Genomic DNA, 25,119 nt, shown 5'->3' with positions numbered 1-25,119 from the left:
ATTGTTTTACTTTATGTTTCAGTATCTGATGGAGCTAATTAGTACTCACTCATTAGTCTTTTTCAGATATTGCCTACCTATTCATGTTTGTTATTTCCTCCCATGAACTTCAAAATCGATTTGCTAGTGCAAAAAAAAAAAAAATTTCCTCTTAGAGTTTTTTACAGATTGCAGTAAGAAATTCAAAGGTTCACTTGAAGAAAACTGAAATCTTCATGATGTTTTCTTCTTATCCAAAAATTTAGTGCTTTTCCATTCATTTCAATCTTCTTTTGTGTCTCTGAGAAGCATTTTAAAGTTCAATTTGCTTGTTTCTTTTTTTATTATTATTAAAGATTTTACTTATTTATTTAGAGAGATAGAGTGCACAAGCAGGTAGGGGCAGAGGGAGAGGGAAACAGAGAATCTCAAGATCTCAAGCAGACTGCACACTGAGTGCAGAGCCTGACACGGGGCTCAATCCCAGGACCCTGAGATCATGACCTGAGCCAAAATCAATAGTCAGTTGCTTAACCAACTGAGCCACCCAAATGCCCCTGCTTGTTTCTTTCTTTCTTTCTTTCTATCTATCTATCTATCTATCTATCTATCATCTATTTATTTATTTATTTGACAGAGAGAAACACACCGAGAGAGGGAACACAAGCAGGGGGAGTGGGAGAGGGAGAAGCGGGCCTCCTGCTGAGCAGGGAGCCCGATGCGGGGCTCGATGCGGGGCTCGATGCGGGGCTCGATCCCAGGGTCCTGGGATCATGACCTGAGCTGAAGGCAGACGCTTAACGACTGAGCCACCCAGGCGCCCCAACCCCTGCTTGTTTCTTATTAAGTTTATTCCTTGATATCTTAACTTCTGTCACTCATCGATGAGGTCTTTTATTTTGTTTTATCTTCTTATTGCTGTATTTATGAAAACTATTTCTGTCTTTAATACCCAACTACTTACTGATTTTTCTTTTTGTTGTAGTAAGTTTTCAGTTGATTCTCTTGGGTTTCTAAAGATAGAGTCATATCATAGTAGTAATTTTCCTACTTTTAAATATTCATCTCCCTGGGGCGCCTGGGTGGCTCAGTGGGTTAAGTGGCTGCCTTTCAGCTCAGGTCATGATCCCAGGGTCCTGGGATCAAGTCCCATGTCTGGCTCCTGGTCAGCGGGAAGCCTGCTTCTCCCTAGCCCTCTGTCCTTCCACCTGCTTGTGCTTTCGCTCTCTTTCTCTGTCAAATAAATAAGTAAAACCTCTAAAAAGAAAGAAAGAAAAAAACAAGTTTACCAAAAAAAATAATAAAAAAGTATTGATACTCCTATCTTTTTATCTATTTGTATTACCTAATACCTCTCAAAGCAATGTTAGATAATAGTGAGGATAGGCCTTCTTATCTTAGATAAGACTTTAGCATAAGTGCTTGCAGTGCTTCCTCACTAGGAATCATGCTGGTTTTGGGGTTGAGATATATAAATTTTAATCACATTCAGAAATTTGCATCTATTTTTAATACTATTTACATCAAAATGTGTTGAATTTTTCAAGTGTTTATTTAGTATTTATTAAGATGATCATATATTTTCACTCTTTAGATTTATTAACATAATCAAATATTCAGAGATAAATGAATATTGAACCATCCTTAAAACTCTAGTATGAACCTTCAGATGAGATTATTCTAGTTTTCGTATTTGGGGCAATTCTTACTGAGTTTGGTGCCAGTACTATGTTTGCTTTATTTAAAAGATTTTAGAATTTTTTTTCTTCTGTTCTAGAACAATGTAAGTTATACTGAAACTATAAGAGTCTGATAGTATTTTCTAGTAGAACCATCTGATGATAACTTTGAACAGTAACTTCAACGATGCCACTTTTTTATTAAGTCAGTTTTTGCAGATTATATTTTCCTAGAAAATTATCCATTTTAAGTAGGTTTTTTGGTTTACTCTAGATTTGAGTAAAGTAGCCATTTATTTTACTTCTTTCTCATCTATTAAGGTATTCATGTATTTAAGACTTTAACTTTCCCTCTGATTACTGCCTATGCTGAATCCTGTAGACAGTTTGTGCAATGTTTTTGTGATCATGTGTTATACCTTCTTCACTGCAACATGTAATCAATAGTCAAAATTTCTTAAGTAACATATTTTACCTTCTTTTTTGAATACCGTCTTTGAAATCAGGCATGTTTTATACCCACGGCACATTTTAATTTGGACTAGCCACATTTCAAGTGCTTTATAGCCACACTGGGTAGCACCTGGCGTTTTGGATGGCATAGGTCAGAACTTATTTTTTGTGTACTTGGTACTTGGTGTATCATGAGCTGAAAAGGTGAAAATAACATTAATATATTTCTGTGTTTTTCTTGTTAAATCTCCTATACTTCCTGTTCTATAAATGTTGATGCTCTGTAATTTGGTGAAAAAATATTTGTAACTATTATATTTTCATTGTGGGCTATATTCTTTAGCATTAAAATAGGCCTGTCTTGGTCTCTTTTTGTGTCTTTTGCCTTGAATTTAATTTTGTGTGATACTATGAGTGATGTTTTATCTTTGTTTTCATTTACCTGATGTATCTTTGCCTGTTTTTTAACTTTTCAAGCATCTGAATCACTAATGACAAGTGTCTCATATATAGCTGAGAACTGGATTTTTCTTTACCAATCTGAGAATCTTTTTACTAGTTGAGTTTAGCCCATTTACATTTATATGACAGGTATATTTGAACTTAGTTCTGTCTTATTATTTTAGGATTGGTTTTCCATTTTTATGACTTTTAAAAGTTATAAGGTCTCTCTGCTTTGGTTTTTATATTCCGGTATTTAGAAAGATTTAGAGTTTTGTTCAGGTGTTTACCTTTATAACTATGCAGAACTGCCTCCACCTTCTATTTCTCTAGAATTATTAAGAAAAGTCATTGGAAACCTAGAAATAAGGCCAAAGATGGCTTCACGACTTTTGGGTCTCATTCTAAAGTAGAGTCTAACAAGCATAACTAAGGGTCATCTGACTTTCCAGAGCAGTGATTCTCAAATGCAGTATCCAACTAGCAGCATCAGCACCAACATTACCTAAGCACCTGTTGGAAATGCAAGTTCTCAGGCCCTACTCCAGACCAGCAAAATCAGAAACCTTGGATGGGGCCCAGCCGAGTGTTTGAACAACACCTGCAAATAATTCTGATGCATGGGCTGTGTTTTTCAGACAAGAGCAATTTTGCCCCATAGAGAGTATTTGGAAATGTCTGGAGACATTTTTGCTTGTCACAATTTAAGGGAGAAGAGGATGTGCTCCTGGTATCTAGTGGTGTACCCTGCAATGTACAGGACAGCCCCCACCCCTTCGCTCCAAAAATCATCTGCAAACAAATGTCATTCAAGCAGAGTTTGAGAAACTCTCTTCTAGGGAAATATAACGTTGTTTGCTATACTATTTATTATGGATAAGGACCCAGACACTAACTTGAAGAAAACTTGATAAGATGCAAAGGATTTTTATCTGGTAGAGATTCAACTTATTTCTGCGCAGTAGAGAAGATAATCTAAATCTCAGGGTTGAATTGCCCAGCAGGATATTGCCTTAGTTCTCTATTATTGTGACACAATACCCTAAAACTTAGTACCTTAAAACAACACAAAGCATTTATTATTATCATGGTTTCTGTGGATCAGGAATTCATTAAGTGGCTTTGATATGTGGAGAAACAATTTTCAGACGATCTGTAACAATGTGGTTTGTTTGTTTGTTTTCCGGTGAGAGGTCTTCTGACATCTGTTTAACTACCCTTTTTTCCCCCTCTATTATGCCCCTGGGGTTTTTGTTTTGTCTTAACTGTTTTTAATTTTGAGCTTTTATCCAAAACTTGTGGGAAGTTCATCTAGGGAAGGAGCCAGGATAATGTCCAGGCCAGGTGCAATTTGTCATGACCCTGGGTTTTGCATGTAAGTTCAATTAGCAAAGGCTAATAGGCAGAGATTGGCAATTGTGGATTTTTTTTTTTCCACCACGAAAGACTGTAGCACTCTGCTATGGTAGAGACAGATGGTTTTCTTGCAAATATTCCCTGTCTGTGTGCTCTGCTTCTTCTGCGAACCAAACCGGGTCCAGAAAGCTCCTGCCACTGGCTGGTCCATGCATTCTTTCTGTTGTGAACAAAGGATTGAGGATATGCTCTTCGAATGTGCCTCTTTGTGTTGAGATGGGTACTTGTAGCTGTTTTTGTTTGTTTGTAATCTCTCTACTACAGCAATTTCCCTCCAGGTCCTCCTGCAAGCCTCTGACCAATCTCTGATGCCCTGGGGCCCATCTTTCCTGTTGGGCACAGGATTTCAGATTCCTCCTAGTTGCTCTGCAAATGGAACTTCTTTCTTGTTTTTATTCTCCTTGCGGTTTTTTTAATGATTTCCAGTAAGAGTAGAAGTAATGATTTCTTTTCCCCTACTTTTTCCTTTTTTAAAGATTTTATTTGCCAGAGAGAAAGAGAGAGAGAGCACGCGCGCGCACACACAAGCGGGGAATGGGGGGGGCAGCAGACGGAGAGGGAGAAGCAGGCTCCCCACTGAGCAGGGAACCCAATGCGGGACTTGATCCCAGGACCCTGGGATCATGACCTGAGCCATAGGCAGACGTTAAATGTCTGAGCCACCCAGGTGCCCCTTCCCTTTTTTTTTAACTACAAAACTTCAGAAAAGCTTAAGAAATAGTACAATGAATATCCAGACCCTTTACATAGATTTAACTATAGTTAACATCTTGCCACATTCCCTTTCTCTCTCTACACAAAAACTTTTTCTTCACGGAACCATTTTAAAATACAGATAGGATACTTCATCCCTAACTACTTTAGCAGGCATCTCTTAAAATGAAGATATTCTCTTATATAACCATGAAGCCATTATCACACTGAAGTGAATAAACTTTCATTCCATAAGTTATTTAACATATACAGTACTCCCCCTCAGCGGGGAGTATGTTCCAAGACCCCCCAGGGGATGCCTGAAACCGCGGATAGTACTGAAACCTATAGATGTTACGTTTTTTTTCCTCTATGATAAAGTATAATGTATAAATTAGGCACAGTAAGAGATTAACAATAACTAATAATAAAATAGAACATAACAAAATACTGTAATGAAAGTTATGTGAATGTGGTCTCTCAAAATAACTTATTGTGCTGTACTCACCCTTCGCCATCTTGTGATGATGTGATTACAAACTGCCTGCCTGTTGAGACGAAGTGAGGTAAGTGACGCCCACGTGGTGACGTCGCATTAGGCTACTATTGACCTTTGACCTTCTGACAATGGGTCAGAAGGAGAAGCACCTGCTTCCAACGGTGTTGACTGCAGGTTACTGGAACTGTGCAAATCAGAGCTGCAGAGAAGGGGGATGCTGTTGTCCGTATTTAAATTTCCCTAATTGCTGCCCCCAAAGTGTCTGCTTTATTTATTTTTTGATCCAAAATCCCATTAAGGTTTACAACGCAGTATGTGGCTGTTGTGCTTCATTTGGTTAATGCGTCTCATTTGATCCAGAACTGCTCCGTCCCTCTTTTTTTTTTTTTAATGACATTTTATTTCTGAAGTTTCAGGTCAGCTGCCTTAGAGAATGCTCCCAAGCAATGCTTTCCTTAGGCTATTTTGTACAAACCGCAAGTCACTTTGTTTCTGAATAGATATGCATTCCAATGTGCGTGTTATTAACATTTTAAAAAGAAAATAAAGTAGATACTTTTGTTTGAGGTCTGAGTACGCTCTAGACTTCAACAGGCAAGTTTTGGATGCAACTTGGAGGAAGCGATTTCCTGATGAGCCTTAAATCCCAAGTAGTTTCCTACCATGACCACCTTCAGTAGGTGTAAAATATATTCTGGTTATCAAATGAATGGTGTACTTTTTATTTTAAAAGTTAATTGTTTTCCTCTTTTCTGTCTCTATTAAACTAAATTCCTCCAAGAGCCAACCTCTTAAGCCTAGTTATGCGTTAACCTGTATTTCTCTAAACTCATTTACATTTTACCCATTTGGTTTCTTAATCTTGCCTACCCATTTTCAAACAGAGAGAGAATAGCCAATGTTAGGAAACAGACCAGAATTAACCCTACACACACATAGTGCCAGGAATAAGAAAAACCCCTTTAAATATTTTTCATTTATACTTCTCCATTTAAATAATTCTTTTTGGGTACAGAATTTAGTTAAATGTTGGGTTTAGAGCCTCCGAAGTACACAGCCATATAAACACATAGTCTGGGATCTTATTGACAATTTTAGAAAAGAATCCTGCTTAACTGCAAAGTAATACTGACTTACTTATAAGCCCTTTACAAAGTACTTTTACATATACTATTTTTTTTTTTTTTAAAGATTTTATTTATTTATTTGAGAGAGAATGAGAGACAGAGAGCATGAGAGGGAGGAGGGTCAGAGGGAGAAGCAGGCTCCCTGCCGAGCAGGGAGCCCGATGCGGGACTCGATCCCGGGACTCCAGGACCATGACCTGAGCCGAAGGCAGTGGCTTAACCAACTGAGCCACCCAGGCGCCCCAGTACTTTTACATATACTATTTGACCTGATCTTTACAACAGCTCTGTGAGGTAGTTGAGGAAGGTGGTGAAATCTCTCCTTTTCAAACGAGGAAATTGAGGCTCAAGCAGATGTACATGACTTGCCCAGGGTTTCATGACTACAACTGGCAGAGATGGGCTTTAAATCCGATTGCAGATTGCAAGCCAGAGGCATGCAGCAATACCTCACTTGACTGAATCTACCTCCTCAGTCAAAAACCAGTGTGTTTGTTTTAGGAATGCTAAGGTTCCTACCATCAACAACAGTTTGGTGCTCCCTTCTGTAAGAGTCCTGCTTCATTGTTAAAGAGCAAGCCCTTTGGACCTTTGGAGAGACTCTGTTACCATGGACATTTGGGGACATTATTGCTTTGGGAGGCTGCCACTAATATAAAGTGTTCAATACCAATTAGGGCCACGCTCTGGTTAGGCAGATCTAAAAAACGCATCAATCCAATTTGTACATCCTTCAAGGAAGACTCGGTTGCAGTATCTAACGTATTCTCTCCTGGTACCTGATAATAGTCACTGTTAAGAGTCTGGTTTTCTTTTGCCTTTCACCTAAAAGGTGTTAATGATCATTAAACCTACAAAAGGGAGGTCTGGAGGGACCAAATGTCATAGTTTTTTTTTGCTTCACCATGGGTTTGCCTAATTTACTTATATTACTGATAATGGGAAACTGACAGATTGGAAACATCAGAGTCACCATTGGTTGTAAGTAAAGAATATAATCAGCACTATAAAGCAGCTTCATTGTGGACACAGATTCCTCTTTAGCAAAGTCATAATAGTAGTGTGTGTGAGTGTGTGTGTGCGTGTGTGTGTATACACATATACACACAAATATATGTTTGTTTTATTTTCTTTGTTGTTTGTATTTATTTGCTTTTTAGTTGAGGTACATTTAATATCTTTGTCACAGGAAGGCTGATAATATAAAACTCTTCTTATATATGAAAACTCAAAAATAACCCAAAGTGACAAGTGAAATAATTGCTTTGAGAGGAAAAATAATAATCCAAATTTTCTTCCTGAATTTTCTTAAAATTAAAAAAACACACAAGAATTTTCATGTACTTAAATTGCCATTTTCTGTTTTTTAATTTTGTTAACATGTATTTCATTGCATTTATGAATAGGAATAGATAGTATATATACACAGAGCCAACACTCAGGGATGGCTGCTTGCTTTTTGAGGTGCTTTGCAAATGGTGAGTTCTCTTATTACATAGATTATTCAAAGCTCCCTCAACTAATAACTTCATTTAATTTGCAATATTTCTGCAAATCGATTTCTCAATCTGTTTGGCACAATTAAGTCCGTCCTAGCAAATCTGGAACTGTACTTTAAGGAACCATCTCTCCTGAGGATAGAGATCAAATGTTGCTTGTCTTTGTGCATCTAGTGCAGGACCTGCCCAGAGCAGGTGGTCAAGTGTTTGCTAAGTAGAACTGCCCTCAATTTTATCTAATGGAAAAAGACAAGGATTTCTTTACTGAAGTGACTGCCCCAAATAGAAATAAATTCAGTCTTATATGGTATACACATTTAAACTCCCAATGAAAATGAGTGCACTTCTGTGGGTACAATTTCTCACTGGCCATGTGGCAGCAGGTCAATCCCCTCATCCACTGGCTCAATCCAATCTCTCTATTTGAACACCTTGAACTAAGTTTGCTCTCCTCTAATCATATAAAAAACAGACCCATGTCTAGCTATTTAGGTCAAAGGGAAACATTGAAAATACTGATACTTTAAAAGCTGAAACGAAATGTTAATCCAAGGTGGTTTCTGATGATTTGATTTCTATGACTATTCTTTTAATTACGGATGGCAATTTCTTAGGAAGAGGACAAAAGTTCTCTCTTATAACCAAAACTTCTCATTTCTAACAAAGTTCTTAAAACTATTTTGAGTTTTTAAAGAATTGCTGATTGTTTTTCATTTCACTAAGTGGTTTGCTTGTTGGTTTGTTTTTCTCCTAAATTTTATCCCCTGAAACTTTAATTGATTTTGTAATCACCATCCAAATTTCTTACTGGCAGTCTTAACAGGAGTCCTAAGAAAGATGGCTAAACCTAGTCACTAAGACAAGTATACTTAATTTTCCCCCACAGCAATTATAAATATCAGGAGAGTTTTCATGGCTGTGTCATAGCTTCCTTATGATGCAGAATTGGTAAGACTTATGTGAATATAAATGTATGACTTGTTACACATTGTAATAGCAACTGTAGGGTAAGAACAATGTAAACATCTCCTTGTATTAGAAGAACCACCTCATTCCAGGATCTGAAGAGCTTTCTTGTCCCTCAAGAAAATAAGTCTTGGTCCCGTCCAAAAAACACACACACACACAAAAAAAAGACCTCTAAATTGACTCCTCCCCACCAAAAGTTAACAAAATACTGAAATAATATTCTCACAAAAAAGTAGAGTTTAGAGAATGAGTATCAAGTACATGCAGAAAAGCTTTCACTTCACTCATATATAAATGGCTCTAGGGAAAGATACAGAGAAATCTACCAACTACATCACCCAGACTTGGTGACACCTGACTAGGGCCTGGGGAGGAGGAAATAAATAGTTCATAGGGTAAATCCTCTGTCCCACAGTCCAATCAGGGAGACCCCATGGTGTCACCAGGCAGTAAAAGTCCAAGATATCTTTTCAGATAACTTCCTGAGTTGGAGTGTTCTTCAGAATTTCTCATCTTGCTCCTTCCAAATGCCAACATTATTGCCTCCAGTGTCCTCAGCCTGAAGTCAGCCATCCTGCAATACGAATCAGAATCTTTTGTATAGCTGGGTCACATTTAACCAAGCAAGAATATTCTTAGAAAGCAGTTTACCAGTGACATTCGAGAGAACATCCCAAATGATCAGTACTTTGTTCTCTCAAGATTTAGAGGGAATCAAAAGATCGTGTAGTCTACACAGCTTATGAAATCTTAAATCCTACAGAGTCCAACAAGTTTGCTTACATTAATGCCCTAAAAGGTGCTCCACAAGACCCTGGTCTATGAAATGCTTCTTGTTGAGGTTTCCCTCTTAGAAATCCACAATGTAAATTTGTATAAGGGCACTGAGAAAATTTGTAAGGGAAAATTATATATATATATATATATATATATATATATATATATATATATATATATATACATATATATATACATATCTGCATAGGTATATAGAGAAATATGTAGGGAGAGATATATGTAAACATATCAAACTTTATCTACTCCAGCATTTCCTAGCCCTTCTATGATATTTGTTAATTAGATTTAATTTAGTAGAAGATAAGGGAAAACAAAGAAGCATTATAAAGAAAATATACATATTCTTACTGCCAAGAGAGTAATCATGACCTGCCATCTTGTCCCTGCCATCCAGGGGCTCAATGATCATTGCAGAAATGATATGCATAGTCCCAAAAAATGTTCACACACTTGTATTTTAAAATGACTATAAATTCTGGAACTCCACCAAAGGAAATACATAGATTACAAATGTAACTGTCTTTTCTTTCGGTTTATCATTTTTACTCATAGGATTCATAGACATCGTCTGATTCTAAATAATAAATCTGTAGATCATTTCTCTGAATGCCATTCATTGCCTTGCCTGGCAGAAAAAAATTCTTAAATATGAAAACCCCTTTGTCTACATACTCAACCCTGATGTAATTTTGTCACATTTTTTCCTTTTTACTTTATTCCCTCAACAAGGGTAAATAATCTTTTCATTTGTTACTGATTTGGATGAGAAGGACAATGTATACCATATGCATTATATATACAAACATACTGTCTTCCTTAATTAGCACACATGAAATTGAATACTAGTAGTCAGTGAACCATCTCTATGATTTATGACATGAGAAAATTGAAAGGGTAAGATAATACTTGAATATAAATATTCAATTTTCAAAGAAGAAAATTAAATTTAAAAAATCCAGATTTTTGTCTCTATTTCCTTATTGAAGATCAGGAAATCCTACTCATGTAAGTTATTGTCCTACATCTAACAGGCAGTGAATTTCTCCTAAGCCAGGAGCAAGGTTTAAGTACTCTAAACAGTGCTAGGCAAATAGAAGTGAGCTCATAGCTAGTTTCACAGTTTATTAAGCAAAAGCAGGTACTCCTCTGAATTCAGAGGTGGTCCACAAGGTGAGCACCATCATGAAAGCTCTAGGTAGGCATCCTACGACTCTACCCATAGAAGCTCTTGTTTTTCATGAGATTTTAATTATAGCCACATTGCTCATGGAAACAGCCTCCACAGGCTTAGGTGGTAATGGGGTGACTAGCACAATTTCAAAGAATCTTGCACAGTGATTTCTCACTTTTTGGGAGTGTCATAGACTCCCTTGAGTATCTGTTCAATGCTGTCGACCCTTTCTCCAGAAATGAGCATATGTCCATATGTAATTTCACATATAGTATAATACACTTTCAGGAACTCCTTGAGGCCCTTATTTAGACCCCAGGTCAAGATCCCTTCCCTAGGATATCTTCTTCTGTTATAATATCAGGACCATTTTCTTATTTACCTTTATATACCCAGCTTGAACTTGCCAGGCAGTAGAAGAAATGGAAGGATAGGACTGAAATATTTGTCAAGATAATCAATGAAGAAATGTTAGAAATAAAGTTGGCATTGCAAATCTATAGAGACAGAGAGTAAATTAGTGCATTGCCTAGGGCTGCGATGAGGTAGGGGAGATGAGCTGTGACCGCTAATGGGTACATTTGGGAATGATGTAAGTGTTTTTGTTTTTTTTTTAAGATTTTATTTATTTACTTATTTTAGAGAGGGAGAGAGCACAAGTGGGTGGGGGGAGGAATAGAGGGAGAGGGACAAGCAGACTCCACGCTGAGTGTGGAGCCTGATGTGGGGCTCGATCCCACCACCATGAGATCATGACCTGAGCTGAAATCAAGAGCCGGATGCTCAACCAACTGAGTGATCCAGGCATCCCCAGGGGATGATGTAAATGTTCTATAATTAGATTGTAGTGATGGTTGTGTATCTCTGTGACTACTAAAAACCACTGAATTATATATATACTTTAAATTAGTATGTTCTATAGTCCATAAATTAGGTCTCAATATGGCTGTTTTCAAAAGCTGGTGTTACAAGAAAGGAAAAAGAAGTGGCTCAGCAGGAACTTACAATAAACTGCATGAGACTGAAGATAATTTGTGGCCTCCTTATTAATTGTCTTCAATGAGGAAGGAACTAGAGGAATTTTGGTTAAAGGTCATTGGAGTTTTTCTCATCATGGGAAACCAAGGAGACTGTGTGTTTAGGTCTCCTAAAGAGTGGAATGTGGAGGACCACCTAAGAATAAAGAGCACTGGCTTGATCCAATAGGATCTCTGCCTAACCCAATAATTCTGTTTATGAGAACGACTCCATAGAGAGGTGATGGCTGTCCTCCATGGCACAGCTTGAAAGGTTAGGAATACGACACCAATTTCCCCAAATCTTTCTTCTCAATACACTATGGACTGTTGACTAATAAATTTATCTAAGTCTATCTCCATAGAGAGGTGATGGCTGTCCTCCATGGCACAGCTTGAAAGGTTAGGAATACGACACCAATTTCCCCAAATCTTTCTTCTCAATACACTATGGACTGTTGACTAATAAATTTATCTAAGTCTATCTTGAATCAATTTATATTTTCAGCTTATTCTAACAAATTCCATATGCTTGGATGATGTGAATGTAATTTTTATGTGGAGCCAAAGCCTGGTTTATAGAACCTTGAGTCTCTCATGCCTCTGATTCTCACCACCCCCTTCTCCATGATGCTGTCAAAAGCCACTCTTCTCTATCTGCAAGTCTTTTGCTTCCACTGCCCATCACTCTCTCTCCCCCACCCTGAGTTTGGGCCCTGATTCTAGCTTGGAAAACTAAACAGACTGGTATAGGGTACTGGCCTATCGGGTACACCCAGTAAGTCATGGATCCTTGGGATATCATTTTAGTACACAGAAATGGCAGCCTCACTAAGCTTTAGAACCCATCTGGTTCCATTTTATACATGATGAAACTGAGGTGCAAAGAGAAGAAATAATTTGCCTGGGATCACATAACTAGCCAACAGCAAGATGAAAAGTAGTATGTGTTAATGCCCAACCATTCAGCTCTCAAAACTATGAGGCTGTCTCCTGGACTCACTATAATGTTCGTCTTGGCCCCTTTGAGCCTCCTTCCTGTGATTTTACTTGTAGTTTGACCCAGAACTGACCTCACCGTCCTGTCTGGTCTCACCCACATCTGCTTCATCCTGGTCAGGCTCGAACTCGGTGCCCCGGTCAACCACATCCACGCCAGCCTGCACCCTGGGCTTCTCGTTTTCCCACTTGGCAAAACCCTTGTCCTTTGCTGCTTTGTCATGGAACTTGGATTTCATTTTGGGGAAGGTGTGGGACCCTGAGTCCCCCCAGCCAGCCTCTGACCATACAGGTTCGGTCTGGGTGGCCTGGCTGGTGGTAGCCCGCTGCAGCCTCACGGAGATCTTGCGAGAAGAGCCTGTGACCAGCGTGATGGCTCTGCTGTCCAGGTCTCGGTGTCTAGCAGTGACGCCAGGGAACTCGAACACCTCATCCTGCACTGAAAGGGGGGAGACTGTTGTGATTATTTGACATCTGATCACTTTATAGCAAACCATCAAAGTTGGTGCAAACAACAGGAGTCCAATGGGCAAGGCCCTAGAGGGACAGACGAGAGGTAGACCCAAACGGGCTGCAGGTGAGTTGCATAGAAGTGAGACCTGAAAGCAGAGAGAAGCAAGTGGGAGTCAAGGGTGTAGCCATAGCAACTCACCCTGAAGTAAGTCTTGGTGGCGAGGACTCTGAGCAGGTTCAGATCCAGAACCCAACAGAAGTCCAAGTGTGGGAAGGCAAGCAGAAAGAAATCGAGGTAGAAAAGAAAGCAGAGGCTATTACCTGGGGGCAACGAGGGACTTCCAGGCAGCGACCCATGACTACTGCCCAAGGAGGGCGCCCGGGCAAATCTCCTACAGGCCAGAACCAGGAGGTCTTTGCACTGTTTGTGACAATTGGCTCCACAGTCTGAAAAATCCCAAAGTATCACAGACGATTAGTGGGAACCAATGCATGTGGTGCTGACTGGGTTTCCAGGGTGGCACCTGAGCTGTTGGCTATGCCCTCCCCATCCCCCTTCCCGTGTTGACTCAGAGTACGGCTCAGGCCTGCAGGGTGTGGCCAGGGGCTGGAAAAGGGCCAGTGGGACTTGCTAGCCTTCCTGGGATTCCTCTCACATTTGTTCAACTTCTTCTTCTGCACAATTCATCCAGGTGCTGGGGAGCAAACAAGCAGGGGACAGACCTAGTGAGGAGTTGCCTTTGCCCCAAACTAAATGCAAATTCCATGGGACTGGGGTTTTCTCCCAGGCCAAGACAGATTCTCCATCAAGAGGCTCCCTGAGCCAGAATGAGGGGAAGAAACCCCAGCTTCTAGTGTCTCCCAGGACCAAGAGCTGCCTCTCTTCATCTACAGCGAGGTGTCCCTTCATTCAGTATTCACTTGCATTTTTTTTATTCTTCTTCATTCCTCCAAATCTTTTCCAGAACAAGTGATTTTATGTCCTGCTTTCTTTCTTTGCATAGAAACAGAAAACAAGGTGGGCTTATGCCTAGTATTATGTTCCAGATTTGACTTTATGGCTTTGAAACAGCAGTAGACTCTGTGAAATCCCCCATTAGAACGCTTTTAGTTAAGAAAGCAGACTATTAATTGCTGCTTGGGGTAGAAAACTTTGGCTGCTTTGGAAAAGAGCAACACAATTATTTCCCATAAAGGGTCCTACATTTCTTTTAGAATTACTGAACAGATAGGATCATTTTATTTTTAAAGATTTTCTTTATTTGAAAGAGAGAGAGAGTGAGCTAGAGGGAGAACACGAGCAGGGGGAGGGGGAGAAGCAGATTCCTCTGCTGAGCAGGGAGCCCAAAGCGGGGCTCGATCCCGACCTGAGCCAAAGGCAGTCGCTTAACCAACTAAGCCACCCAGGTGCCCCAGATAGGATAATTTTTAAGAGCATATTTCTCTCTCACTATCAAACAGGACCTTTCTAATTCTTTCAGATACTCCCTTTTCCCCCAAATGGTCTTATTTCAAATGCTCTTGTAATGACATCATGGAAAGACTAAATTAAAATGAAATGTTCAGTCTATTTTAACTTTTTCATTCCCTTGTCTTTAAGAGAAAATACGTATACACACAGATGATCCAAGGGCTTAATTGATTTTCATCTCCATAAAAGTGTGTTTATATGTGTGTGTGTGCATGCGTGTATGTGTGTGTGTGTCTTTTTAGAGGCTAAGGGTCAGAAGCGAGAATAAAACTATGGCTAGGTGGTAAGATATTGCAGTATTTTTGCTGCTTGAAAGTAAAAATCCAAGTTACACTCAGACAACTAATACCAGGAACTAAAGGGAAGGTTTTTGAGACTAAAAGGTGGCTCCCATCTAGCTTCAGGGAACTCTGTTCATACAACACGAGGCCCAAGCCTGAAAGATAGCTAGAAAAAAAAAAAGACACCATAAGGGAATAGTATTAATCTGAAGGCATTCTGTGATGAAGAAGTTTCCTTCTGTAGTTATATCTTTTAAGAGCATTGTCGGATTCTTAAAACTATCAGTACAAATAGTCTGCATAAACTATCCAGCAATTTCTTAAATTAAACACCAATAATATATAATGATCATATATGCATAAGTAACAACACAGTCCTAAGTGCCTATTAATATGCATATGTATTGCCTTTATCAAGTACATATTTATGTAATTGTTTATAAATTTCAATTAAATGGGGAACTATATGAACAAATTCATTGAAAGGGACAAAAATAAGTTTTAAGGCTTCTCCTCTTTTTTTATCATAATCTGTCATTTAGTGGAGAAAGGAAAAGCTACCTGTGAGAGCAGAAAGGCATATGTATTACGGGAATGAGTGTGTGCTTATTCACATGAAGGACAAGGTTCTTTCATATGGTATTTTAGTTAGGCCTGTCCCACTCCAGAGTTCCCACCCTAATTGTGTGCTGATGATTCACAAGACATCCTAGAGATGGGGCTACATGTACGTGGCTTGATAAGGATGGTTTTCTTGCTCTCACAACAAACTATAAAATTCCAGTTGGGGCTCTCCAAAACTCTAGGTTTTTTTTTTTTTTTCCTAGACACATTACCTTTTCAGTTGCCAGTGGTCCAAAGAGCCGAGTTCTCCATGATGCCAAGAGTTTTTGTGGTTTCATCAGACAATTTGATTCCTGCCCCACATGTCCCATTTTAAAATTTTACCAAATAACATTTATTTACCTTTGCATTTGTATCCTTGCTTGATAATGCCCCAGAGCTGAAACAAAAGACAAAAGAATCAGAGAACCTGAATTAAAATCTGGGGGAAAGAAAAAAACAAGGCCAGAGAGAAGGAAGTCCTGGGAAGCATGATGGTTGGTGGAGCAAAAACAGGATGTAGCTGATCCTGACACCCTTCCTGTCAGATAGAAGCTCACTGCAGCTGGGGTGATAACAGCTTTGCTTCCCTTTTCTTTCTGAAAGCCAAATGGGAGCCGGGATGGGAAACTGACGTTGGTACATTTATTGGACTTTGGTATAATGCGCTCTCAGCTCAATTTACCAGGGAGACTGTCACTGTTTTTGGAAGCCCCCAGCTCCCTCTGCCTTCTTTTTCATCACTCCAGCTGCTCTTGGCGCCCTCTACAGGAAATTAAGAAACCTACGGGGTGCATACCCCACTAAAGCATTTGCATGGAGCTAGGTTCTTTTCTGAGTAGCATTTGTGCCTTGAAAGAATAGAGAAAAGGAAAAGATCTATTTGTTCACGTATTCATTCTCTGATTGCTCAGTGTTTGGCCTGTGCCAGGGCTCAGGGAGATGCAGAAAACACTCTGATTCTGCCAACCACAGAGGAAGGAGGATGTAGTAAGTGACGAGTGTCTCAGGAGAGATGTGAGGGCCTACAGTTTAAGGAGGGGGTGTTTGTCCAGGTGGCTCAGAGGATCATCCTGTGGGTAGTGTGTTCGCCCCCCTGACACACTGTGTTCTTCCCCATGACTCTCAGCATTGCACACGGGTCCCAGGGACACAGAAACATACAATATTGATGAATTCAGTGGGCTTAGCTCAAGCTGGCAAAACCCCCATTTTTAACCTTTTAGTGGTTAGGTTAGGTGACTGATATCTTTGAAATAAAATGATTTTGAAAGAAACAGGGCCGGTGGCCTACTGGGGCTGATGGGGGTGTCATTTACATGTATGATAGGGGAACAATGCCCTGAGTGTGGCATTGTTCATGACCCTCCCTACAAGAAGAAGAGATAGTTGCCAATGTGAAGTGACTCAAGGCATCAGGAAGACTGATCCTTACCCTCTTTCTGACAAGGAAATTCCACCAGTGGAAAGTGATTCCTTTGAGTCTTAAAAGTTAGCGGGTCCTCCGGAGTACATTATTAAGATGTAAATGTGTCCTGGGAAGGAAGGATTATTAAGACAACCAACCGGCAGCAAGGCCTGTTACCTCGGATGACCAGAAGAAGTGAGGGGCAGTCTACAGAAAAGGGAAGTGGGGTTGGGGTAATCCCAGCATGTCAGAGATACAGGGACCTTCAAGATAATTGAGTTTGCTTTTCTCCCATAAAAGGTGAGTGGGACGATCCAGAGAATTAAATAATCTGCAAGGTCCCACATCTGGGAAACTTTGCAGTGATAAGAAATTGTTTCCTCACAGAGACCTTGGTGATAGTAATACCCATAGTAATGATAGCTAACATTTATTAAGTTTGGTTGTGTGAGAGGCACAGTTTTAAGCTTTTTATGTGTATTCACTCATCCAATGCTATGTATATACAGACTGGGCTCTCGAGAGGTGAAGTCACTTGGCAAGGTCTTGTTGCTAGTGAGCAGGGAAAGAAGGATGTGTCACATGAGGGAAGGACAGGAAGCCACTGCTCCTGGGTGTTTTGTGTGTGAGCAAAAGCCACTGATCTAGGACAAGAAAGGATAAGATTTAAGAAGAAGCATTCTAATATCCAGATATGGCACATTATTAGCAAAGCTGCAGGAACTGCTAGAAAAGATAGAGTGAAGCCTGAGTCCTAGCAGGAGGGAAACTCAGGGCACTGCTTGCTAACGCTCCTTAATAACTAGGAGACGACACAAGGCAGGAAGGGGCTCTGGGTCAGTGTGCCAGCCACAGACAGGAGACAGTGACCTCATGGAGATGGGTGTATAGGAATATTTCCCACAGTCCTTTGATTTGAGACCTCAGGTTGCTTTAGGATTTGGAGGGACTATGGTGTAAGGAGCACTGGACTGGGAGTGCTAATTAACTCTCTTTTACAGATAGGAAAACAGAGACTCAAAGATGATCAATAATTTGCTCAAGGACATAAATTTAATAAGGGCAGAACTGAGATTCAAAGTCAGGGTTCCAGACTCAAGTCCAGAGCTTTATACCTTATCACAGATGCATCAAGAACCTAGCACCAGCAAACCTGCTCTGATGAGTCAGGAAGGGAAGCGTGGAAGCTCCTGAGAAAGACCACCTCGTTGCTTCTACAGAACCCGTGCCTCCATAGAAGGGAAAGATACCCAGAAGGACTAGAGAGCACAGATTTGATAAGAGCCCGCCAGCTCTCACACCATACCAAAGCGCAGACGTCTCAACCTGACTTTCGGTGGAGCGAAGCCGCGGCCTAACAGATTCACGGGGCCCCGCTCTGCAGAAGAGTTGTACACAGCCCTATCCTACTTCAGCATTTTTCGGTGTAGATACAACCAAGATTTCCCATCAGAGGAAAGAAATATGAAAAAGGAGACATATTTGTTGTATGATAAAGTGGTCAGGTGATGAAATCCCAGTGGTGAAGCTGACAGAAGAAGAATCTCTCCTTCTCTGGGGTGGGCGAGGACAGCTGGGTGGGCTGGCCTTGCCCCTAGATCACATCCACTGCAGTGACCACCTGGGGCCATCTTTGAGGTAACTGCTGCCTCTTATTCACCCATTCTCAGGGGAGTATGTGCTTGAACACAAACTCCTGTCCTTGGGCCCCTCAAAGCCAATCCTTCAAGCATGGGATGGGAAAACTGTTGTTTTGGCAGTTGTGATAGCAGCTGTGAATTCAAATGGGTCTCCAGGGGAACACGATGGCTGAATGAAGCTAACACAACTGAGTTCTGGCCTCTGGACAAAGGAGTAGTAGTCATGCGGGCTGCTGGGCCAGCCTCACCTAGAGGACCACATTTTCATCTTCTACACCCTGGGTAACAACTACACTTTCAGGGCGCATGAGTCTTTGTTCAGTATCAGGACCAACGCCGCCCTTAGTTGCCAGAGAATTATCCAATGTGGGGAACTGAAGTGTACAATCTCCAGTCTGTGCTGTGGTGTACGTAGAGCACGGGATTAGGGTCAGAACACCTGCGTTTGAGCCTTGGCTCTGGTAATTATGGGCTGTAGGGTCCCGGGAAACTTATACCCTCTGAACCTCTCTGTCCTGATAGGCAAATGGGGAGAATAAAATATTCGCCTCATGAGCTAGTTATGAGGATTAATTACATTAACATGTATGGAAGTACTTCATTACTGTCAAGTGCCAAATAAATGTTATTTATTATTATAACTATCTTCCCTCCGAAAAGATTTTTTTTCCTTTTGAATTATGAATCATTGAGCCATGCCATGATGGATTTCTAGTGACTGCCATCACATGAAGCAAGAACTGGGAGGAACTGGCTAAGATAAATAATCCCCTTAATTGCACCTGCTATGAGTATTAGCGATGAATGCCAAGGCTCCTTGGGCCGAACTTTCCTTGGCAGGGATTAACAGACAAACTGCTCTCTTGAGTTAACAAGCCTCACTATCCTTTCCTGTCACCAGCCCTACATTCCTAGAAAGAACATAGTGAAACCTGTAGAGTTTGCTTTTGCTTTTTTTTTTTTTTTTAAGATTTTATTTATTTGAGAGAGAGAATGAGAGAGAGAGAGCACATGAGAGGGGGAGGGTCAGAGGGAGAAGCAGACTCCCTGTTGACAGGGAGCCCGACGCGGGACTCCATCCTGGGGCTCCAGGATCATGACCTGAGCCGAAGGCAGTCGCCTAACCAACTGAAGCCACCCAGATGCCCTGTTTTTGCTTTTTAACTTAGTTTTTAATTTCAGGGAGCCATCATATTTTACTTCTGACCTAAAGCAGACAATGGACTCCGTTGGTGTATCATTTTCCTACCTTCTCAGAATGAGGCACAAATTACACACAAGAGAAAACAATGGAAAACAGACTTACAAATCCTGCACAGTGTTCACAGAAGGTTGGCTTGAGATAGGTCATCTCCTGAAAATTATGGACAAATCCCGGTCCCATTTTACAGTGTAACTGGGACTTAGCTCGCAGGAAGTAAGCCATCATTTCATCTTTACTAATAAGGCCATCCCTGTGAAGAGAATCAGAAAAGGGAGGGATCTTTGAAGACCATGTTGCTAAGTGGCTGACACACTGTGATCACCCAACTCCCCAAACCTTTGTGGCCAAAAGCAGGTGGGGAGTGTTTACTTCTCTGTTCTTTCTGAAAGGAGAGGACCTTGAAGGACAGCATTTAGTGCCAAAGGCTCTTAGTAAGGAGAAGATACGTATGTGTATCCTGTGCTCCGTAGTACAGAAAGTCTCCTTCATTACCAAATGGTAGCTTCTAGAAGGAAATCTCCTTTCTAGTGCATCCCTAGCAATAGGGTGTGCAAGAATTAGGCTGCTAGAGAAAGGCAAAAAACTGTAATAACTGGGCCCGCCATTCTCAAATTCATTCAGCCTGATGTCATCCAGGCCACTGCCATTGGTAATCTTTTATTCATGTCTTACTGGCTTATAGACCATTTCCTAGAGCGATTCTTCCAGATCTTCTTCACACAGAACCTCTGGTTGCACCCACCAGCACATATCCAGACTTCTTGTTTATCAAGAAGATCAAATCCACGTGAAGTAGGTGATCTTCATACTGCCTTCTCTCCACATCGGCCTGTGCTGGAGACCACACCCTTCTGTGCCAATTCAGAATTCCTTGTATCTCATCTGTCCTCTCTTGGGTCCTCCTGTCTCTGAGGAAGTCATGCTCCCATCCCCTACTCTGCAGTCTCCCAGGACACAGCTCCTTCCAGGTTCTGCGCAGTCTCTTCACCCGCTCCTTCCTCTGCGTAAAGATACGCTCGCAACTTCCCCGCCTGGAAAATGTCTTTCTTCAATCTTGCTTCCATCCCTGGCACCTGTCTTTTCTCTCTTCCTTTTCTTACTCCCAAAGTTTTCAAAAAGAATATTAATTAGAGGGTTTTTTTCCCCCATTTCCTTCAATTACTCTTCCCTCCATATAAACAGGCTTCTAACCCTACCGTCCTGTTGAAACTGTCACAATGATGTCCTCAGTGGCCTTTTCTCACTTTTTTTAAAAGATTTTATTTATTTGACAGAAAAGAGAGAGAGAGAGCACAAGCAGGGGGAGAGGCAGAGGGAGAGGGAGAAGCAGGCTCCCCGCTGAGCAGGGAGCCCGACATGGGGAACGATCCCAGGGCCTGAGATCATGACCTGGGCTGAAGGCAGACACTTAACCACCCGAGCTACCCAGGCACCCCCTTTGCTCACTACTTGACGTTGTTGACCTCCTGGCTGCATGTGACATGCAGACAGGGTTTCTCCTTTTTGACACTCTCTCCTCCACGCACCCCTGTGATTCCACACAGCCCCGTTTCTCTCCTGCCTCCCATGCTCCTCCTTCTCTGGCTCTCCTGCAGGATCCATGTCTCCCTTTCGTCTGCATGTGGGAGGAAGGGTCCCCACGCTGCAGTCCTCAGGCCCTAAGCTCATGTTGCTCTCAACTTTCCCAACAGAATTTGCTCTCATGCCCGGGACTTCAGCTTGCTCGGCTGGGCTGAAGACCTAGCAATCAATATCTCCAAAATTGTTCTCCTGAACGTTGGTACCATATCTACAGCTTGCTAGAATCTCCTCCTGGATGTTTTACTCGCCTCTCAAAATCAACATATCTCAGCTTCTTTGACAAAAATCATGTAAGCTATGAATATTTCAAACCTTCATTTTTAGAAAAAAATGTATTTATATTATCTTTTCTGGAACAGTGTCAGGTCCATCTAAAGAACCAGCAGAAAAAAGAAACGAAGAATAGGAAGTGATTTTAAGTTCATGTCCCACCTACATGTCACGGACAGAAACAAACTAAGGGAAATGGGTAGTTAGCAGGTAACTTAAATTTTATTTTGTAAAAGAAGTTTATGTTTCTAATAATTTAATTTATTTTAAAAGTATTCTTTGTTCTAGATATACAATGAAGATGAATTAAGGTTTTAAGATGTTATGATAAAATATCAAGGCTTTCCTTGGTGTATTGAATTACTTACAGATTTAATTTTTTAAAAATTCTCACACCAACAAAAATATTAAAGAATTCTAAGGTGATATAATTTGGACATTTCACCAATATAAAATCTAACACCTCATTACAGATGATTTTTAAACTAGGAACTAATCTCACAGAATTAAAAATTAAGCAGTCAGATTACTAATGCCAGTGTTTCTCTGCAATATGTATATATTTTATCATTGTTTTCTAATGAGCTGGATCTTAGCCTCTAAAGTCATTTAATTTTCCAGGAATCATTTGAAGCTAAAGAGAAATATATTTTTACTTCATTTATCAAAACAACCTTTGAGCTAGCAAAGAGAGAAACAAAGCGAGGACACTTCTTGGCTATCTGTAGATGTCACCTGCTTTTCTGAAGACTGTAAGTAACTTAAAATAATTTTACTTACTTGGTGAGTTTTAGTCTTGCCCTTAGGTCCACTGATGCTGAGGACTCTACCAGCCTAGGTGTAACTATATTTCTCCCCTACTCTTTTTGATGGAGGCTTGGGGGTTGATGAAATAGCTAAGCAGAAGTAACGTGGGAAATGGAGACTCGGGCTCATTTGCAAATGGGCATCACACTCAACACTGATGGTGCAGTCTGCCCTGTGATTTCATCCAACCAGTCATGTTTGTGGACACCAAGAAAAAAATCAGCAAAACATCAGACTTGTCTCATCAGCACGCTGGGATTAAAGCTGTCAGGATGTACATTAAAGGTATCCCTGTTCTCCTCTGACACTAATTTTCTGCTCAGGACAGTTGCATTAAAATATAACAAAATTAAAACTTACTGATCTTTGTCCAGCACACAGAAGGAATCCAAAAAGGGAAAATTGGCAGCTATACTTTCAAAGTCCTCTTGGGAGATGTACCCATCATGGTCATGGTCATAGTTTCTAAACACAGACTGCAAAGGAAAGACAAATATTTATGGAATAAATATTTATGAGTCAGGCTCTGAACTTACTGGGAAAGCAGTGATAACTAGCATATTATTCTATCAAGGAGCTTAGAATCCAGTGGGAGATAATGAAATCAAGAAGCCTTTATGGTATAAGAAGATAAGTGCAATGCTGAGGATAAAAACAGGGTGCCATGAGGGGAGGGGAGACAGGAGGGAGATTTTAAAAGGTTTCCTGGAGAAAGTGAGGTCTAAACTGAGACTTCAGTTTTAGTAAGAGTTAAGCTTGGTGAATTCACAAATGCCAATACCATGCTGATAGAAAATGAAGCTTTAAATGTTAAATTATCCAAAAACTTCAAGTATACTTTTAATGTAATTCCAGTCAGAATTCCAGTGAAAATTTGTTTTAAATGAACAAACTGATTCTAAAGTTCAAATAGAAGTGAACACGTTAAGAATAGCCTAAAATTGTTTAAGATGAGAAGTAATGAGGGAGAATGTGTCCTATCAGAAATCAAATAATCTACAAAGCTACATTAATCAAAACAACATGGTACCATAACTTACTACAGATAGCAGAGTCTGGAAATAGATCTATGTATATGCAGGAATTTAGAATCTCAAAAAGTATGTTTTCAAATCCATAGGGAAATTAAAAATTATCCAATAATTACTGTTGAGGTAATGGCTAATAATCTTACAAAATCAGTTGCCCCTAAACTAAATTCTAGATGCATTAAATATTTTAATGTAAAAAATAAAGCTACAAAAGTATGAAAGGTAAATAGATAAAAATATTTTTTATATTTTGTGATCTTTGAGTAGGAAAGGCCTTTCTTACCATGACATCAAAGTCAGCAGCTATAAATGAAAACATTTTATTACATAAAATGCAAAATATCTGAATCGAAAAAGCTCAGCTAACAAATTTAAAGATAAATGACAGAGAAGATTGTTTGCAATATACATGAGAGCAAAGACATAAAAGGAAAACGGGAGATCACCAAAGTAAAAATACAAATGGCCAGTATATTCATGGAAAATGCTCAATTCTGCTAATAATTATAGAAATGCAAAGAAAACTTTTTTAAACCTCTCAGATAGGAAAACATTAAGATAATTGGTAATTTCCTAGGGTATGAGAAAATAGGCATTCTCATATTACTTGATGAAGTCAATAGCCACAGTCTTTCTGGAGAACAGTCTGCTTACTCTCTGACCCAGCAGTTCCACTTAGGGGAATCTGTTTTAGGAAAATAGTTGAACAATGTTACTCAGAGGCATACGTGGGTGTGAGTGTGTTTATGTGGGGGGGGGGGGGTAGATAAAGTCATACAAGATAATTTACAAATTATCAGTGTTTATCCCTAGAGAGCAGAATTCCCACGACCTAAAAGTAAAACTTGGATTCTCCCTATTTTATGAAAAGTTTGCATATTTACAATGATTCTGACTCTCTTTATAATCAGAGAAAAATAAAAGGAGCCTTCCATTGCCCTCTGCTAAATCGGATTTTCAAAAAGGTTTGTTAAGTTCTCCCCAGAAACACATGTATGCAAGATTATAACAAGTCTTTCTCCCTTTTTCCTATGGTTTCTGTCTATTCTACTTTATTCGTATTGCCCTATGTAGCAAACTGCTTCAGAAGTGTTTTGGGAGATGACCAAGATATAAATGATCAAATTACTTAATTAAAAATATAACTGCTTAGCACCCATTGTAAGTTTATCTATAGATAACTGAATTGTGCAAAATCATAAAGCATTACCTTTTTTTGCAAGTCCCAATATCAATGTTTATCTACAATCAAAATTGCTTAAAATTGACCATTATAGAGTGCCTACTATTTATAGCTTAAAATCCATATTTATGTTGAAAGTACAATCTTTTTGTAGAATAAAATTTAGTATGCAAATTTCATAATAAAACCCAGTCTTTCGGTGATGGGTATTGAGGAGGGCACGTTCTGCATGGAGCACTGGGTGTTATGCACAAACAATGAATCATGGAACGCTATATCGAAAACTAATGATGTAATGTATGGGGATTAACATAACAATAAAAAAATTAAAAAAAAAAAAAAAACCCAGTCTTTCATTTGATTGAGCCAAAAGTAGGCAATTTATCCAAACTGGGCCAACCTTCCCCCATGAAATTGGAATTGGAGAGAAAATAAGAGAGATGGCGTA

At 39.9% G+C, this 25,119-nt stretch overlaps 1 protein-coding gene across 5 annotated transcripts in view; it reads right to left on the bottom strand.

The window, feature by feature from the left end:
* Positions 1 to 7,631: 7,631 nt before the first annotated feature.
* The window catches only part of RASGRP3 (RAS guanyl releasing protein 3), a 103,525-nt gene continuing 86,037 nt past the window's right edge, over positions 7,632 to 25,119 (bottom strand). For all 5 annotated transcript variants that reach the window (XM_078056170.1, XM_036119096.2, XM_078056172.1 and 2 more), the window contains 6 exons: positions 22,818 to 22,933; positions 19,902 to 20,049; positions 15,911 to 15,947; positions 13,514 to 13,639; positions 12,814 to 13,178; positions 7,632 to 9,329 (listed from right to left, as the gene is read on the bottom strand). In XM_078056170.1, the coding sequence (XP_077912296.1) occupies positions 9,321 to 9,329; positions 12,814 to 13,178; positions 13,514 to 13,639; positions 15,911 to 15,947; positions 19,902 to 20,049; positions 22,818 to 22,933 (801 nt within the window). In that variant the 3' untranslated portion in view covers positions 7,632 to 9,320. The remainder of the gene's footprint in view (positions 9,330 to 12,813; positions 13,179 to 13,513; positions 13,640 to 15,910; positions 15,948 to 19,901; positions 20,050 to 22,817; positions 22,934 to 25,119) is intronic.

Source organism: Halichoerus grypus, chromosome 10 (assembly GCF_964656455.1).
Source record: "Halichoerus grypus chromosome 10, mHalGry1.hap1.1, whole genome shotgun sequence".
In the NCBI taxonomy this organism is placed as follows: domain Eukaryota; kingdom Metazoa; phylum Chordata; class Mammalia; order Carnivora; family Phocidae; genus Halichoerus; species Halichoerus grypus.
This window is presented reverse-complemented; position numbering and strand designations above follow the sequence as displayed.